Source organism: Fusarium sambucinum, chromosome I (genome assembly GCF_050947815.1).
Source record: "Fusarium sambucinum isolate potato_lamoka chromosome I, whole genome shotgun sequence".
Taxonomy (NCBI): domain Eukaryota; kingdom Fungi; phylum Ascomycota; class Sordariomycetes; order Hypocreales; family Nectriaceae; genus Fusarium; species Fusarium sambucinum.
Genome location: NC_139294.1, coordinates 11,477,328 through 11,493,200, shown reverse-complemented (window position 1 = coordinate 11,493,200; position 15,873 = coordinate 11,477,328). Strand labels below are relative to the sequence as shown.

The 15,873-nt window shown below is 46.1% G+C and overlaps 5 protein-coding genes across 5 annotated transcripts; 3 read left to right on the top strand and 2 right to left on the bottom strand.

Annotated features, from left to right (window-relative positions):
• Positions 1-680: 680 nt before the first annotated feature.
• Positions 681-3,190, top strand: FSST1_006447 (uncharacterized protein; the record flags this gene model as incomplete). The annotated part of the gene is made up of 7 exons (XM_083232817.1): positions 681-821; positions 872-1,045; positions 1,096-1,210; positions 1,270-1,351; positions 1,412-1,937; positions 1,998-2,375; positions 2,432-3,190. The coding sequence occupies 7 exons, from the start codon at positions 681-683 to the stop codon at positions 3,188-3,190; spliced, it is 2,175 nt and encodes a 724-aa protein (XP_083089877.1).
• Positions 3,191-3,693: 503 nt separating this feature from the next.
• FSST1_006446 (cytochrome P450) lies at positions 3,694-5,513 on the bottom strand (the record flags this gene model as incomplete). The annotated part of the gene is made up of 6 exons (XM_083232816.1): positions 3,694-3,850; positions 3,898-4,132; positions 4,181-4,463; positions 4,514-4,784; positions 4,838-5,391; positions 5,442-5,513. 6 exons carry the CDS (start codon positions 5,511-5,513, stop codon positions 3,694-3,696), a joined length of 1,572 nt encoding a protein of 523 aa, XP_083089876.1.
• Positions 5,514-5,927: 414 nt separating this feature from the next.
• Positions 5,928-7,798, top strand: FSST1_006445 (general substrate transporter; the record flags this gene model as incomplete). The annotated part of the gene is made up of 9 exons (XM_083232815.1): positions 5,928-6,004; positions 6,050-6,159; positions 6,206-6,334; positions 6,382-6,464; positions 6,516-6,555; positions 6,609-7,332; positions 7,379-7,508; positions 7,559-7,625; positions 7,674-7,798. The coding sequence occupies 9 exons, from the start codon at positions 5,928-5,930 to the stop codon at positions 7,796-7,798; spliced, it is 1,485 nt and encodes a 494-aa protein (XP_083089875.1).
• Positions 7,799-8,036: 238 nt separating this feature from the next.
• Positions 8,037-12,117, bottom strand: FSST1_006444 (ankyrin repeat domain-containing protein; the record flags this gene model as incomplete). The annotated part of the gene is made up of 8 exons (XM_083232813.1): positions 8,037-9,753; positions 9,831-10,118; positions 10,174-10,285; positions 10,341-10,952; positions 11,008-11,439; positions 11,490-11,682; positions 11,727-11,750; positions 11,809-12,117. The coding sequence occupies 8 exons, from the start codon at positions 12,115-12,117 to the stop codon at positions 8,037-8,039; spliced, it is 3,687 nt and encodes a 1,228-aa protein (XP_083089874.1).
• A 419-nt stretch (positions 12,118-12,536) lies between these two features.
• On the top strand, positions 12,537-15,652 carry FSST1_006443 (DEAD/DEAH box helicase; the record flags this gene model as incomplete). Its single annotated transcript, XM_083232812.1, has 11 exons — positions 12,537-12,749; positions 12,809-13,422; positions 13,475-13,570; positions 13,625-13,827; positions 13,884-13,917; positions 13,972-14,150; positions 14,209-14,986; positions 15,038-15,223; positions 15,273-15,423; positions 15,481-15,570; positions 15,626-15,652. 11 exons carry the CDS (start codon positions 12,537-12,539, stop codon positions 15,650-15,652), a joined length of 2,571 nt encoding a protein of 856 aa, XP_083089873.1.
• Between the last annotated feature and the right edge of the window lie 221 nt (positions 15,653-15,873).

Here is a 15,873-nt window from a genome sequence, read left to right as displayed (position 1 = left end):
TGTTGTTCCAGTGAGACCCGAGCCAGCCGTTTGAGATAGTTTGGCACTAGTGTAGCATGTCAGCGGTCTAGAAGTGCGGCATGATTGCGGGCCGTTCTCAATTTGGCAGAACTAGCGGCTTCGTCCTCTGGTGACAGGACCGTTTACGAGATCCCGAAAGCCTAATTCAAAATCTAGAACTATCTGGGGCTACGCGTATAGTTTAAAGCGGAAAGAATGCGCTGAGGCCTTCCATTTTCTTTTGGCGCTATTGAAATATCGCATGTAGACCCTCGAAAACAGCCCTTGTAATCGGCCTGGAATGAGCGCTATAGACGGTTCCGTGTTAACCCTGTAATTACTGTCTATCTTTCAGCTGACGGTAGAACCGCCATTAGACCATAACAACCTGGTCAGGGCGGTCTAGAATCTTTTCAGCTCAGCCCGGAACTGCATTTGTGAGACAAAGACGGTGCACCCGCGATATGTGGCGGATATCATGCGGTAGCAACATTTTTGTTGGGCCATTTGAGAGTACTACCGCTGGATGTGCAGATGCCACTTATACCGACTAGAGAAGCACGCTCATACTATACCTTAATCACTTCAAGTCTTCAATCAATTGTCTAATCTCAATCTTCATTCCCTGATACGTTCTCCATTTCTTGCTGGCAGAGCCTCTTTGCACATCGATTACCACCATGACTTTGAGACTCGCCCCTTACAATGACGCGATGCGTCTGGGTCAAGGATTCAACTCCTACACCCACGAATTGTGTATTGACCAGGCTGTCAAAGTCAAGCAGCGCAAGAGCGTCGAATTGAAGGGCGAAACATCCCAAGTAAGTCAGATATCCCGAGGTATGATAAGTTCGTACTAATTGTTGTCAAGGTCGTTTCTTACTCTGCCCGTTTCGTGGAAAAGTTGAGCGACGTCGTTGAATCCATGAACGTTTCGTACAGTTCAGCAATCAAGAAGGGTACCATTGAGATTAGTGGTAACTCCAGCACAGTCGACGAGACAACTTTCAAGTCGTCGCATCTCAATGCAGTTGTCGCCGTCAAAGTATGACCAGCCCGCTTTCGCATGGGGGCACGGACACTAATTAATCACAGGTTGTGAACCAAACTATCTCTACTGAGGATGAATGTGAGTTCCAGAAGCTCGACAGCAACGATGCGGCTATGTATTCTCGTTTCAATGAGATCTACGGTGACTCGTATATTTCTGGTCAGTACTCTTACCAATAGCAGCTTGCATATGGAATGTCATATTAACTATTACTACAGGGTTCATTGAGGGTGGAGACTTTACGGGTATCGTCTCCATCAAGGTTTTGGATGGCAACGACGTGAAGAGCACCGTAGAGGCGTGAGTACCCCTGCTCTTAAACATTCACTTTTGTCAATGCTAACAAACAGGTGTATACAGCATCAAATCAGGTCTCAACATGAGTAGCAAGGACGAAGTTGAAGACTTTGTACTGGGTCCATCTGATAACTCAGTCCGCTCAACTCTCGCAACTGCTCTCAAAGACACCGAAACAACCATATCCATAAGCTGGATAGGTGGTGCCCAGATCAAAGAGGCGGGCGAGGCCTGGGACATTGATTCCATGTACGCGGCAGCAGCTGCTTTTCCAGCCGCGGTTGCGCAATGTCCCCAACGCACTTGGGCCATCCTGACACCATACAAGGCGAATAGATCTTTCGTCAAGTGGAGTACCGGATCACCTGTGAAGACCCTACAGTATGATCTGATTGCTAGCTTCACGGCAGAGCTGTTCGATAGCTTCATGGATTACAAAATGCTCCTCAAACTGGTCCAGAACATCATTAGCAGTCGTAAGGACTATCGACAGCGAATTGGTGTTGTTGATGCTATTGATACGAATTTGAAGACGCTCTTGAGTGTTCGTGGGGCTCTGCGAGATGAGCAAACAAAGATTGTTGAAGCTGTAAGTCGATCCGGTTGAGTTTCATACTATTCTAGGGTTTACTAACAGCGTTCATGACAGATTGGTGTTTTGAGCAAAGACCCTTCCGTACTCAAACGACAGGGCGCTTGGTCTACTACAAACAGGGTTCCTCTCGTCAAGCAGATCATTGAAAAGGCCTTGGGTCATGCAGCTAACTGGGAGCCAAAAACCCTAGCAGTCAAGGCAACATCTACTCAAGACCCAACACAATCGGCCACTAGTGGTTCGGTTGATGCAAGTAAAGGACATAAGTCCGAAAGTGACGATGAAGTACTGGTCGGTGTGAGCGATTTGCCTACCTCTTCCATTACTCCAGCTCAAACATCCGAGAACACTGCATCTAACCTCAGCAAGATTGCAATTGAGTTCAACTTTGATACTCTGATGCCACCAGAGGTGTGGGAGGACTTACTGCCTGTAAGTAGACATAAGTGGCGACTTCTTTTCGAAAGTAATTCTGACCTTTCACACAGGAACCAATCGACCCTTCGAAGTATGGTCAGGTTAACAGCATCATGCCTCAGGCTGCTCGCCCGAACAGTCTTCTAAGCCAACTAATGCCTCCTCCAGACGGTTCATCTGGACCGGGCGTCGTGGTGTCGCAATCCTACGATGCCATGCAACGCGAGCTAGAGTCCTTCAAGAAGGAAAAGCTTGCCGCTGAAAAGGTCGCAGCGGATGCCGAAGCTGCACGTGAAAAACAGGCGCGTGAGTTTGCAGCATTGAACGCACAATATGCACAGTACAAGGCCGACGCCGAAAGGATTCAGACGTCTCAAGCCTCTCAGATCAACGAAAAGACATCAACAATCCAGACTAAAGAGGCAGAGATTCAGCGTCAAAAGGCGGCGCATTCACAAGCCCTTACCGAGCGTGACCAGGCTCAAGGCAGAGAGTCTCAGAAGCAGAACGAGATCAACGCTCTTAAGGAGTGCGCCCTTGATGGTCTTACTGCCAAGCAGATAACAGTCATAACCATCACCTATGGTTCCAAGGTTTACTACGAGCTTGGGTGGACAAACGACTCGTTTGGTCTTGTACCCAAGGTCGAACAAATGATTTTGTCTAGAGGTAGTTTCGTCATCAACGATCCCTGGTTTGGACATGATCCCAACCCAGGTCTGCAGAAGCAGTGTACTATCACGTATCGCTTCAACCAACCTGGTCAAGCGAGAAGAGTTAGGACTATGGTTGGTAAGCAGCATGATACTGGTAGATTTGACTGGCTTTAAGTGTTGATATCAAGTTATGGGAAATGTTGGAAGGATGGTCATGCCTGGAGTGGTAGAGAAGGACATTGGGTATCACAGATTTTGGCCGCTAAGAGCATAAGAGAAGAAATTGGTATATTCATTTATGATGCTTAGTACATTGTTCTTAGGCTATTTGTTTTTGTATCCCGAGACTCAGTTGCTAATATTCTTGGTACCATTTGGCATTAGTCGAGCAATGTCCTGCCGAGATCTGAGGGCGCGTCGGTATCACTGATGTTGGGATGGAGGGTAGTCGCACTGAAGATGAGCTTCGAACTTGTATACAGAGGATATAACGAACTCGGACTCGCAGATTTGAACAGGTTGGACTGTAACAAGGCAAGATAGACGGGGAATAGTATTCAATTACGTCGAAGAGCCATTTGGTCGTCATACTTAAGGAAGAGACGTATTTGTCGAGATCAAAGGAACACACCCGCAAGTCCATACATTAACACACTACCATGTCCAACGATGAGCGCTCAAGACACCTTACTCATAACAGCAGTATACTCGACCAACTCGTCCAGTGCATTCCCATGTTCCCTCTCAATAACCTCAGCGTGACTCTTGGAGCGAGGCGTGATTGAACATGGAAAAGGCAATGGACTTGAGTTGAAGCCATCCGAATACGCAAAGCTAGGAATCGTCAGTATTTAAGTAAAAATGAATGAGTTCAAACTCACATGTCGACTTCAACATCCTGGCCCTTCTCGTCTTTCTCGGGGTTGACCTCGAAGCCCCAAAGAATCCGCGCAATGTTGAGTGTCACAGATGCAGCACCGAGATGCATTCCAGGACAAACGCGACGTCCCCAGCCGAAAGCGCTATGACCAAGTGTACCAGGGTAGTCTCTTTCTTCCATGAAGCGCTCTGGTCTAAACTCGTGCGGTTGCGGAAAGTCGGCTTCGTTGAGATGAACTAAAAATGTCAGTCAGGTCGAGCAATTGGCTCAGATCAGGTACTTACGAGTCCATAGAGGAGCAATAATCGTGCTTCCTTTGGGAATAAACATGCCCTTGTATACATGGTCCGCTGTGCTCGCATGAGGTGTCCCGCCAAGCACAGCGACAGGTCTCCAGCGAAGTGTCTCAGATGCAATCGCTCTGACATACTCAAGCCTGGGCAAGTCGTCAAATGTGGGAAGCCTGTCATTTCCAACTACGCGGTCAAGTTCCTCTTGTGCTTTCGGAATGAACTGAGGTCCGAATTTGACACAGGCGAGAAGGAAGCTTGCAAGTGATCCAGCAGACTGACATTGTTAGTGTGCTCAAGCCAACTTGTGCATGGTATTTTGCTTACAGTCTCAACACCAGCGCCGAAAGGTGATCCTGCTGTATACGCGATTTCGAGATCAGTCATACCAAGATTATGTTGTTCTTCGAGAAGGTGCTTGGCAAAACATGTCGGTGCGGTCCCCTTCGCCACCTTTTCCCGAACTTCATTCATAAGCTCTGTGTAGAGTTGGATATCTTTTTCGCGTTGCTGCAACACTTGCTTTTTCCATGGAGCGAGGAAGCTGGGCACGTATTTGAGGGCGGGATAACGTTCGACGGCATACTTTCCAGGAATGCTGAAAGACATCAGTTATCAGTTGAGGCCTCGGGGTAAGATTTGGGGACTTACTTGACCATTGTCAAACGCTCCATGGCTTCAGCGTTTCGCTTTACCACAATGTCACTTCTCACATCCTCAACTCTCCTCCCGTAAGTAACTGTAACGATCACACTCGCAGCATACCTTTCCAAATGCATCCTGAAATCTTGCGGGCTCTTCAAAATCTCATACATTAAAACCTTACTCTCAAGACTCTGGATGGGCCGATATGTCTCACTCTGCCGCTGCATGAAGCCGCTGTGAAGAAGCTTCCTCCAGCGTCTCCAATACGACGCGTAAGGCGCCATGAGGCCTCTCATGCCACCGGATAGTAGTTCACCGCCCATGATGAAGCGTGGTCGCGATGAGAATACCGCGCCGCGCTTCTCGAGGAGGTCCCATGCTGCTTGTGCGGAACCGAGAATGATGGTTGGTGTGGGGCCGAGTTGAAGGTAGACGACATCGCCGTATTGCTGGCTGAGTTCTTGGAACCAAAGCCATGGTTTACGGATGCCAGTTTTGATCGTCTTTGGGCCGGGAGGTAGTTGGGATCGATGGGACCAGAGTTTGTATTCTTGTTGAAGCTGTGAATTTTGGTAAGCAGTTATGCTATCGGCGGGATGAGACAACGTACTCTTGGGAATATGAGGGCTAGATACGTTAATCCTACCACGATGGCAGCGTAGACGAAGAGTTTGACGACCATCTTGACGGATGACAGAGAACACAGATCAAAGCACTGACCACATTAATTGCGAGGTTATGTCACCGGTAATAAACACGTCCAACCAATGCATTTGTAATGTCCCTGGCTCGGCCAACTGCCACCTCAAACTGCCGAGGGGAATGCCACCCCCGCGTCACGACTCATACTAAAGTGAATAAAGGATGATCTAATGACTCTTGGCCTTGTAACCGAAGTCGCTGCTTGACCTGCCAACCCCGCATTCTAAACGGAAATAGGCATGGCCCACGTTTGTGGACGCGGGGACCCCACGCTCGGTTATTTTAGGCGATTGTTGTTTTCGGTTAACTATTTCCCAAAAAGAGAGATAAAGAGGGTGCATGTTACTCTCTAAACAACTTGGGTCATCTCATTCTTGTCTCGTAAAACAAAATCATGAAGAGTGACGCATGGCTGAGTAAGCCTTTTCTTACTTCCATTTTCCTTGGAATTGGAGGATTTCTCTATGGATTGTGAGTCAGTTTGTGCCATGAGGTTACCCTGTACTGACTTTTCAGTGACTCGGGCATCATTACTCCGAGCTTAGCCTTGGGCACATTTGTCAATTATTTTGGCAATCCGCCTCCTCCGCTTCGGGGTGCAATTGTTTCCATGTACCAAGCAGGAGGTATGAACATTCCATAGAACTTGGTTGAGATACTGACATTTTTCAGCATGGTTGGGTAGTGCTTCAGTAGGTATTACGAGCGACTGGCTCGGCCGTCGGAAGGCTATCGCATTTGGATGTATCTGGGGAGTCATTGGCGGCGCTATCATGGCTGGGGCTGCTCATGTTGCTATGTGTAAGTTTTTCGTGTTTTGATGAATGCCATTGCTGACAATATCGCAGTGATCATTGGTCGTATGTTAGTTGGTTTCGCTGTCGGCACCATCACGGGTGTATCTCCGGTCTTCGGAGCCGAGATTGCCAAGGTCTGCCAATTCCTTGCTATATCCACTCTCAAGGTCACTAACCGTTTTCAGACCCATGAACGTGCCAAAGTTACAGCTGTAAATCAAATGAGTACGTCAACCACAACTACATCAATCATTACTCTCCAAACTGACATATTCTAGTGACCGCCTGGGGCTTCTTTGTCGCCCTATGGATAGGCGTCGCTGAAGGTAAATGGCATAACCCTAACCAATGGCGTCTCGGCTTCGCGATCCAAAGCATTCCAGCTCTCATTCTTGGAGTCGGCGTCTTGTTCCTCAGCGAATCACCTCGATGGTTGTGTCTCAAGGGCCGCCACGATGAAGCGGAGAAAGCATTCCGAAACTATCACTTTGACGGTACGAACGAAGAGTGGTGTCGAACAGAATTCACCGTTATCCAGGTAAACATCTCTGAAGAGCAACAAGCCCAGGGTCGTCTCTCATGGGGCGATCTCATCAAGACACCCCCCTTCAGAAAGAGACTCTTTGTTGGTTCTTTTGTTTGGGCAGCTGCCATGTTGTCTGGTATCTCGTTCGTACAGTATTATCAGACTGCCATTTACGCCACGCTGCAGTTTAATGAAGATCGCCAGTTACTCGTCAGTGGACTCTATGGGTCTGTTGCACCAGTAGCTTGTCTCATCTCACTGTTCTTCGTTGACAAGATCGGCCGCAAGAAGATTCTGATCACCAGCTCTTCTCTCTTGTCAGTTTGTTACTTGATTATCACCATCTTGGCAGCCAAGTTCCCTGCTGTTCCCGGCATGCCTACTAACGCTGCTGCGCAACGAGGCCTTATTGCGTGCATTTTTGCTGTTTCAGCGAATTACTCTGCTCTTCTTGGACCCATGACTTGGATCATTCCGTGAGTGTACCTTTATATGCTGACTGAATTGTGCTGACAATAGCAGGCCCGAGGTCTTTACTACTGAACTCCGAGCCAAGGCCAATGCTATTGTCCAGGTTGTTCATTACTCGATCAGTTTGATCATCACGCAATGCTCGCCGATTGCTTTGGCTGAAGTTGGCTGGAAGTACTACGTAAGTTATGCCCAGAGATGAGATTGATACACATGTAAACTAATTGTTAGATCCTGTTCGTCTTGACCAATGCACTTTGTGCGCTCATCTTCTTTTTCGTTTATCCAGAGACTCGAGGTGAGATAGTCTACGCAAGCTTGACGTACATATACTGAACTTTCCCAGGTAAATCTCTGGAAGAGATCGACGAGATATTTGGTGACGTCAAGATCGTGCATGAAGAAGATGTTAGATTCTCCGAGAAGGCTGGCATTGACGAGATTGAGAGACGCGATAATCGCATTGTTTAGCGGTAAGAGCGATAGACGATCAAGAATACGCCAGTAAAGCTACGTATATGGCTTCATTGCAAACTTCAAAATATTATACTGAATTAGCCCCGAGCTCCAGTTCAATAGTTGAGATCATTACAACATATACTTGCATTTCTATGGTTCTTAGAGTATTATAACACCCCATCCCTTGATAAACAAGCTCCATCCCATAGGAAAAGCTTGCGTGAAATCAAAAGCGCTTGTTTTCCCGTCATTATAACGAATCAAAGTCAAAGTCATTCAGAATCTCGCCTGAGTTAAGAGGATTGGCGAGTTCCATGCCGCCCGAATCAAAGAAAGAGTCATACCACTTGTCTATTCCCGGCAGCTTGTTATGATCATGCGATGAGCCGGCTAAGTTGTCAACTGAGTCTAACTTTGCACCACAGTCAAGTAGCCGCCTTCGAACCTCCTCGTGACCCTTTTCCGTGGCTAATTGCAATGGTGTTTTCGAGTCATCATTCTCAGCGTTGACGTCTGCTCCGTTTTCAATGAGAAATTCCACTACCGTATCATGACCCCTTGTGGAAGCTAAGTCTAAAGGTGTGTATCCTAATATATCTTTACCGTAGGTCTCAGTAGTGACGGCATAGAGACTCTGAACGATCCGCAGTTGTCCGGATGCACAAGCATAATGGAGTGGCAGCTGTCCGAAAATATCGGCGGCGTTTGGGTCAGTTTTGCCTGACGATAGGAGAGCATCTAAGTAGGGAATATTACATGTTCTGAGGGCTAAATGAAGAGCATAGTCGAAGCAGGGCGCATCGATATGTTCCAAAAAATATGTTAAAATGTTTGTCCTTCGTTCCTTAATAGCGTGAAAAAGAACGAGTTTTAAATATTCAGGAGTCGCTAGGCGTAGTACTCGAAGCATGATTTCCTGTGGGAATGAAAGGATGCTCAAAGCGGAGACATCGGAATGCGGTGAGCTGTTGCCGAGATCGCACAGAAACATAACGATTTCAAAGTCACGGCGGTTTATAGCTGTATCGAATATGTTGTCGTTGCTGGCGGTGCTCCAGGTGTGAATATTGATGTTTGCACCCATCTCTATCAAGTATCGGACAATGTGTAGATGCCCATTCCCTACTGCGACCTGTAAAATGGATTTGCCATTCTTTTTGTGGTGGTCGGGGCTGATATTTCTGTTCTCTATAAGATCCTTTATCGTATCTAGATCTCCAGTTTTCGCGGCTTTCAGGATGTCGGGATGACTCTTGGTGTGCCGTTTCCGGACAGGGAACAGTGGGGGTTCTTCTTGAGGATGCCATCTTCGAGTGTGATTCTTGAGATCAGTCTCTTTCTCGAACCCAGCCTCGATAGCAGGGCATCCCTGATATTCGCAAGTGAAAGGTAACTCATGTTGGTTCATGTGAAGTTTCTGCTGTTGTGCTTCTTCGAAACCGCGGTCAAAAAACTGACACCATGGCTTACGACACCTGTACCGCCACGGTCCATAAAGAGGTAAAGTCGCTCTATCGTGTTCATTGGGTTGGTTGATAAGTCCCTCGATTGCGATCCTGACTGCAACTAAACGCATTTCGTATATTTCAATAGATTGCCAGTCCCGTAGGTTCTGTGGGACACTTTGAAGTTTGCTCTCTGTAGATTGAAGTACTTCTGACGAGCCATCGTAAGCTCCATCTTGTTCAAGATCCCCAGTGCTTATCACACACCGATGAGCAGTTTGCAATACTTTCTCGGATAGTTCGGTGTCCAATTCGGAGGCAGCCAAAACCTGTTGGACATGATCCCACCAAAAGGCGACGGCATAGTCATGGAATCCATAATAACCTTTGATTGCATACTCTTGGATCTCCGGCTTCGAAAGCCCTGGCGTGAGTGGTCGAGACATCATGTACTCCGTACAGAAGAGAGCCATCTGAGCATTTTCAGTTTCTATATCAATTTCTTTGGATTGCACCAGATATCTATAGTGAATTTAGTATTGAAAAGGCTTTTCAGACTGTGCAGACTTGCATAGCAATAGCAACGATAGAGAACTTACGTTTTGGCTGAGCTGTGAACAAGATCAATAACCTCTTCCCCAGACGATGACAATGACGGCTGAAGATAGCTGACATCAACTAGAGAGCTGCAAATTTCCTTACAGCTCATCACAAGCTCACGCTCAATGTTGATCTCATCTTGACTTGGATCGATACAAAACTTGCATTGTATCTCTCTCCAATGTAGGGGTCGGCAAGCACACATGATCATTCCAAGAATATGATGTGCGACGGCTCTCTCGGTTTTGTTAGGATTTTTGAGTACTCGAATGATGACACGGTCGTATCTGCCATTCTATTAGCTCCAATCAAGTTGGATATAACCCTCCAAAGATGTCTTACGCTTGATTAAGACCGTCAGGAAATGTCTTAGCCTTCATCTCTTGCTTCAAGTCATACTTTGTCATTTGGGAAAAAAGATTGTTGAGAACAAGCTGCGCATAAAGAAACATTCCTGAGTTGGAAGTCAGCGTACCTGGGGTTGTACAACAACAGGGATAATGGCATACCACCCGATTTCGATGTAACACGTGAAATGATTTCCTGCTCAGCTTCAGTGTCCAGAGAAAACTTGCCACGAATCTTGTTGGCCATAGTCGTTGCGAATATTTTGATGTCCTGATCGTGCCCGGAAGATGTCTCCAAGTGCATCATCGTGTAATGGGACATCTGATCTTCAAGAATTCCATCTCGCTGTCCAGAAATGAGAAGGCGGATATTGTAGTCGGTATCTCCTGAAGTGTCGTCCTGGTTCGACATGATACTTTCAAACCACTCCAGGACTCTGAGCGCTTCACGACACTCATCTAGTCCGTCGATAATGACGAAAATTGGGTATGGCGACTGAAGTGCTGTTGAAACATGGCGGGAGACCTCAGCCAAAGACCGAAATTGCTGGGGCTCGGCGGAACAACAAGACTGATAGATGTGATGGAGCAAACTCTCATCTTGGGAAACTAGCTGGGCTAGTAGTGCGAGAAGCAATGACAGCAGTGAGTCTTTCGTTGACTGACTGTGTTTGAAGTAAAAGTACGATATCGAGAATCTGTCACCTGAGTCTTTGCCGGACGGCTTTTGTTCCTTGAGGTGGCTGATTACACTGGATGTGAGGACAGTCTTACCTAATGTAAAGTCAGTTGCTTGAAATAGTTCAGTGCAAGTATGAAGTGATCGTACCGGCTCCAGGAATGCCACTCAAATAAATCTTTCTATCAGTATCGGAATTATGGTCAAGCCAATTTGAGATATGTGGATCGCTGAGAATCCAGCGACCTGATGTGCTCTGAAATCGTTTCTGTGATGCAATTTCGTAGTCTTCATGGTAGTCCGGCGCGTTGATTTTGCTTTCAACGACACTTCTATGTCGATCGATTTCGATCTGGTGGGCCAATAGATCCCTCTCAATGTTCTTGTTGTATTCCTCTTCCAGTCTTCTGTTCAATTGATCAAGCCCGTCTTGGATAGATTGACCCTTTCTTTGTGTCTCTTCCATGACAGCCGTAAGCTTCTCCTCTGACAACATGTCCCGGTGTCTTTGAAGACTTTTCAATATGGGGTCAAATTGGGTCTTGAACGTTTTCCAGGCGGAGTGAAAAAAGACTTTCCAGCCTAAACCTGTCAGGCCTGGATGACCAGTAGACACAAAGATTAGTACTTACATGGCCGAGCAAATACGTCGAGGGCATTGCTGTGAAACTGAAGAATGTCACAGTAATAAGCTTCAAGATGTGTATGAACAGCAGGATATTCCTTGTAAATCTGCTCGTAGCGGGTGAGATCTGGTAGAACCTCTCCGATCTGCGCATAAACATCAAGTAGACTCTCTAAGGTATCGATGGAAGTCTTTGCCGTCTAAAGAAAGTCAGTTCTATCTACAGGTTCTCCGAAATACATACAAGAAGGAGCAATTTAAGAGGACCCTATTCCGTAGTCAGCATTCATGTCTCCAGTTTTCGATAAATTTGGATAAAGACGAACCCAGACAATCGCCAACGTGTTATGAAGATTGAGGAACACCTCCACGACTTTTCCCAACTGGTCCATCCCTTCGACGAACTTGGAGAGGAGTTCCATATTTCTCAAACGCCGCTGAGAGCCATGACGGCTTTGAATGTTTTTGATCTCGTTTTTTACGTCATCTAGCGTACAATTTTCGAAGCTTTGTGCTTGATTCTTGGTAAGGCCTTTCTTGAACTTGGCTATAGCCTTATCAAACAGCAGGTCGGGCCCTGTGCGTGGCTGAGTGCTACCAGAAGATGGTGATTGGTGAGGCAGTGATGAAGCCATCATATCGAAATGATACCAAGATTCTATCTCTGGATATCGTTTGATTCAAAACATGGTTCAGTCAAGTTTGCAAGGGCGAGAAATGAGGGGTCTTAAGAAAGAGATTTCCATGGCTGAGACATGGCGCATCCAGGTTGCCTTGCTGGGCATGGGCGGCATGGCTGAGCCAACTCAGCCGCCACCAAGTAACTAAGAATGGAAAGCCTCATTTGCTGCCTATTGTCGGCGTTATTGTGTGGGTTTCATTGGCTGAGTGTGTAGTTTAGGCAGACAAGGCTGCCAATGTCAAACTTCACCGCCCCGTTGATCTTTTATTTACACCCAAGTCCAGATTGCGGGGTAGGACGTTTCCTTCTCCCAGTCATAAATTGTTTTATCGGAATTGCCTGTCATAAAAGAAGTCTTATTGAGATCTCAAAATGACGTCAAAGCGTCAACTTCTTCCCTGCGGTGACGCAGAAAACTCGATTGCAAAACGACCACTCCTGGAGTTCATTCTGAACAGCACGAACTCAACGGCAGATGATTCTACTACTATAGAATCTTCAAATTACGGGTATTCTATTGACCCCATGGATACCACACCTCCAAGCAGTCAATCCAGTATGTCCGAAACAATATGCTTCGGTACAGTAAGTTCCATTTCCCTAATTTCTTACATGGAAATAAATTTCTCATGCCTCGCTAATAGCTTTGTGACGTTAAAGCAAAGTCGAGCGGCTCTCTAGACTCTGGATCAGGCTGGATATCTGACACAAGTCACTATCTGGGTACTAGATTATCAGACTTCTTTCTCTTTGAAATTTACTTACGCGATAGCATCTACGGTTTCGCAATACCCGACGCAAACATTTTTGTAATGATTGACCTTATCACGGCAAAGAAATTGGAAATTCTTAAAGAACAGGATGGTTCTTGTACCAAGGCTGTAGTCGACGCCAAAGTTGTGAGTAAGCTCTCCACAAAGAAAGGAAAACAACCATTCGATATATCCGTGAACGTTTATGGGCGGGAATCCGACTCTCGTATTATTGGACAACAACTGTCTAAGGTCAAAGCATTCCTACAGCACCCGTATCATCTTGAGGATGGTGTAGAGTACTTGAACCCGCAATTCTTTGCGTTTGAAGATGGGCCAAGGTACATGACCCATTTGGTCGGTATCGATGATTCCAAATTCCAGGAGAGGTCATTCTCAGACGCGGTGGAAGCTGCCTTAACCTCTCTCGACCATGGAGCACTCGGCTCAGCTATCGATGACCTAGATATCATTCTAAACGATAATCTCATCACTCCCCTGAAAGAGTGAGCTTAGAGCGATCGATCGTGCATATCGTTAGAACTGACAGAGACTTAGGCACCAGAAAGTTGCCTTATCGTTCATCCAACGTCGCGAAAACCCCGAGTACTGCCATCAGGTCAGCAGGGAGCTTCTGTTCCATACTCGTGTCCCGTAAGCTCACAGCAGATCCCATGGCAAAATCAGTATCTTAACCATGTATTATAGGTCAAGCAAAGTCACTCCGTCTTTGGCACTAGGTGGGATATTGGCTGATGTAATGGGTCTTGGTAAAACACTCACAATCTTGGCCTCAATCTCACTAGCGCGGTCCACAGCCCAGGATTTCCAAAATATGAACAACCTTGTTGAATTGGACCAGCCGACCTACCCACGCACAAGTGCAACGTTGGTAGTGGTGACTTCAATTCGTAGGTATACTACCTCAAAATAAGAGAAGTAGCCTGGACTAATTGTGTGCCCAAAGAGGTTATGGAGGTCTGGAGATATGAAGTCTCAAGGTAAAGGACTGATGATCTAGCATGCACGCTAGTCAGCACAACTAACGGGAACAGACATTTCAGAGATGGTTCGCTGCGGGTTTCTACATTCCATGGAAACTCTCGTCCGACACAATCGACAGCCTTGATGAATCAAGACATTGTCCTAACAACTTTTGCAACCCTTGTTTCTGATTACAAACGTCGTAAGGTCCTTCAAGGGGTGGAATGGTTTAGAGTTGTCCTTGACGAAGGTAAGTATTTCTCACTAAAGTCTTCTCAAACGCTCTAGAACTTACTGAATATGATTAGCGCACTGGATTCGAAACTCAAGCTCTAAGCAGTTTAAGGCTGTCGATGGGCTCGTCACAGAAAGAAGATGGTGCATTTCTGGGACGCCAATTCAGAACTGCATGAACGACTTCGTGTCACTCCTACGATTTCTCAAGTTCGAGCCATTTTCGAATATGGAAATCTTCAGACAATACATCCTGGAGCCTCTTCAGACCGGAAATAGTCTTGGACCAAGCAACCCTCTCCAGATTCTGCTCCAAAGTGTCTGTTTGAGACGATCAGAAAAGTATCTAAATCTACCCACGGCGCACTATAAGCATGTAACATTGTCACTTCATCTCGAAGAACAAAAGTTGTACGACAATGTTTTCCGAAAGTACCGGTCCGAGCTGGATGACCTTGTCAGCAATCTGAAAAAGATGGACAAGAAAAAAGCTACGTTACGATTCACAATGATATCTGAGTTGAGAAGACTCTGTAATCACGGTACAATGCTTGAGCCTCCAAGGACGTTGGATGACGAGAATATGCACGCGTCTTGTGACTATTGCAATGCAGCTGAGAAGGACAACATGGCAAAATTGAATGGAGACGCCGTATGCCCGGAGTGTCATCGATCCTTGTTAGAATCGACGCCGAGTGTGGCAAACAGCCGCAGCCAATCGGCTCAACTATCTCCCTTTGGGAATAGAAGTCCATATCATCAAATGGAAGACGCAGATCCTTCAATGGGTCATTCCGGATTGTCAACGAAACTTCAATCCGTAGCAGACAATATTTGTCAACAGTCTAAAAGGTATGACCTTTACTGATTCGACTACTGGATCGAGAATACTGACTGATCAAGCCTCGTCTTTTCGTACTGGACGACAACCCTCAACCTCATGCAAAGGTTGTTAAAAGATAGAGGAATCGTTCTCCGACGCATTGATGGCAGTTTGGGAAACACAGAGAGACTAAAGGTTCTGGACGAGTTCAAAAATGACCCTACAATCTCTGTTCTTCTAATCACCATGCAAACCGGAGCAGTTGGGTTGGTAGAGTACTTCTAAACGATTGAACTTGCATTGACTAGTATGCAGACTCACCCTTACCGTCGCATCACAAGTTCATATCGTTGAGCCACAGTGGAACCCTTCAGTTGAGGAACAAGCCATCGCGAGAGCTCTTCGGATGGGTCAGACAAAGAGTGTCAAGGTTTTCAGATACATCATGAAAAACACAGTGGAAGAGGTAAACTGACCCGAAATTTTCAGAATTAACGTCATGACAAAGGCTAATATGTTACAGAGAATCTTGGCCTTGCAGAAAAAGAAGAGGGACCTTGTGAAATTTACAATTGATGGGAACTCAAGAGATAGAGTATCTGGCAGTTTGGAGGTAACACGATTGCATTTTGTTAATTTACCTGTTCTGTTGCTAACTGGCATTCTAGGATCTTAAATTCATTCTCGACATTTGAAGGTAATGACTGAATATCGAACGCAGGAGTATAAGGTACAGATCAACAAGCGATGTGCCCGTTCACTTTGTTAACTTGGCTAGTTGATAGCAAAAGAATTGAACTTTAAGCTTTAGACTATAAAAATAAATAACCTAAGAAGAGCAGTCTAAGTTATACAAAGTGACCTAATAATTTCATCCCTTATACTCCTGGCGTCTAACTTTTCTAGTACTCTTATG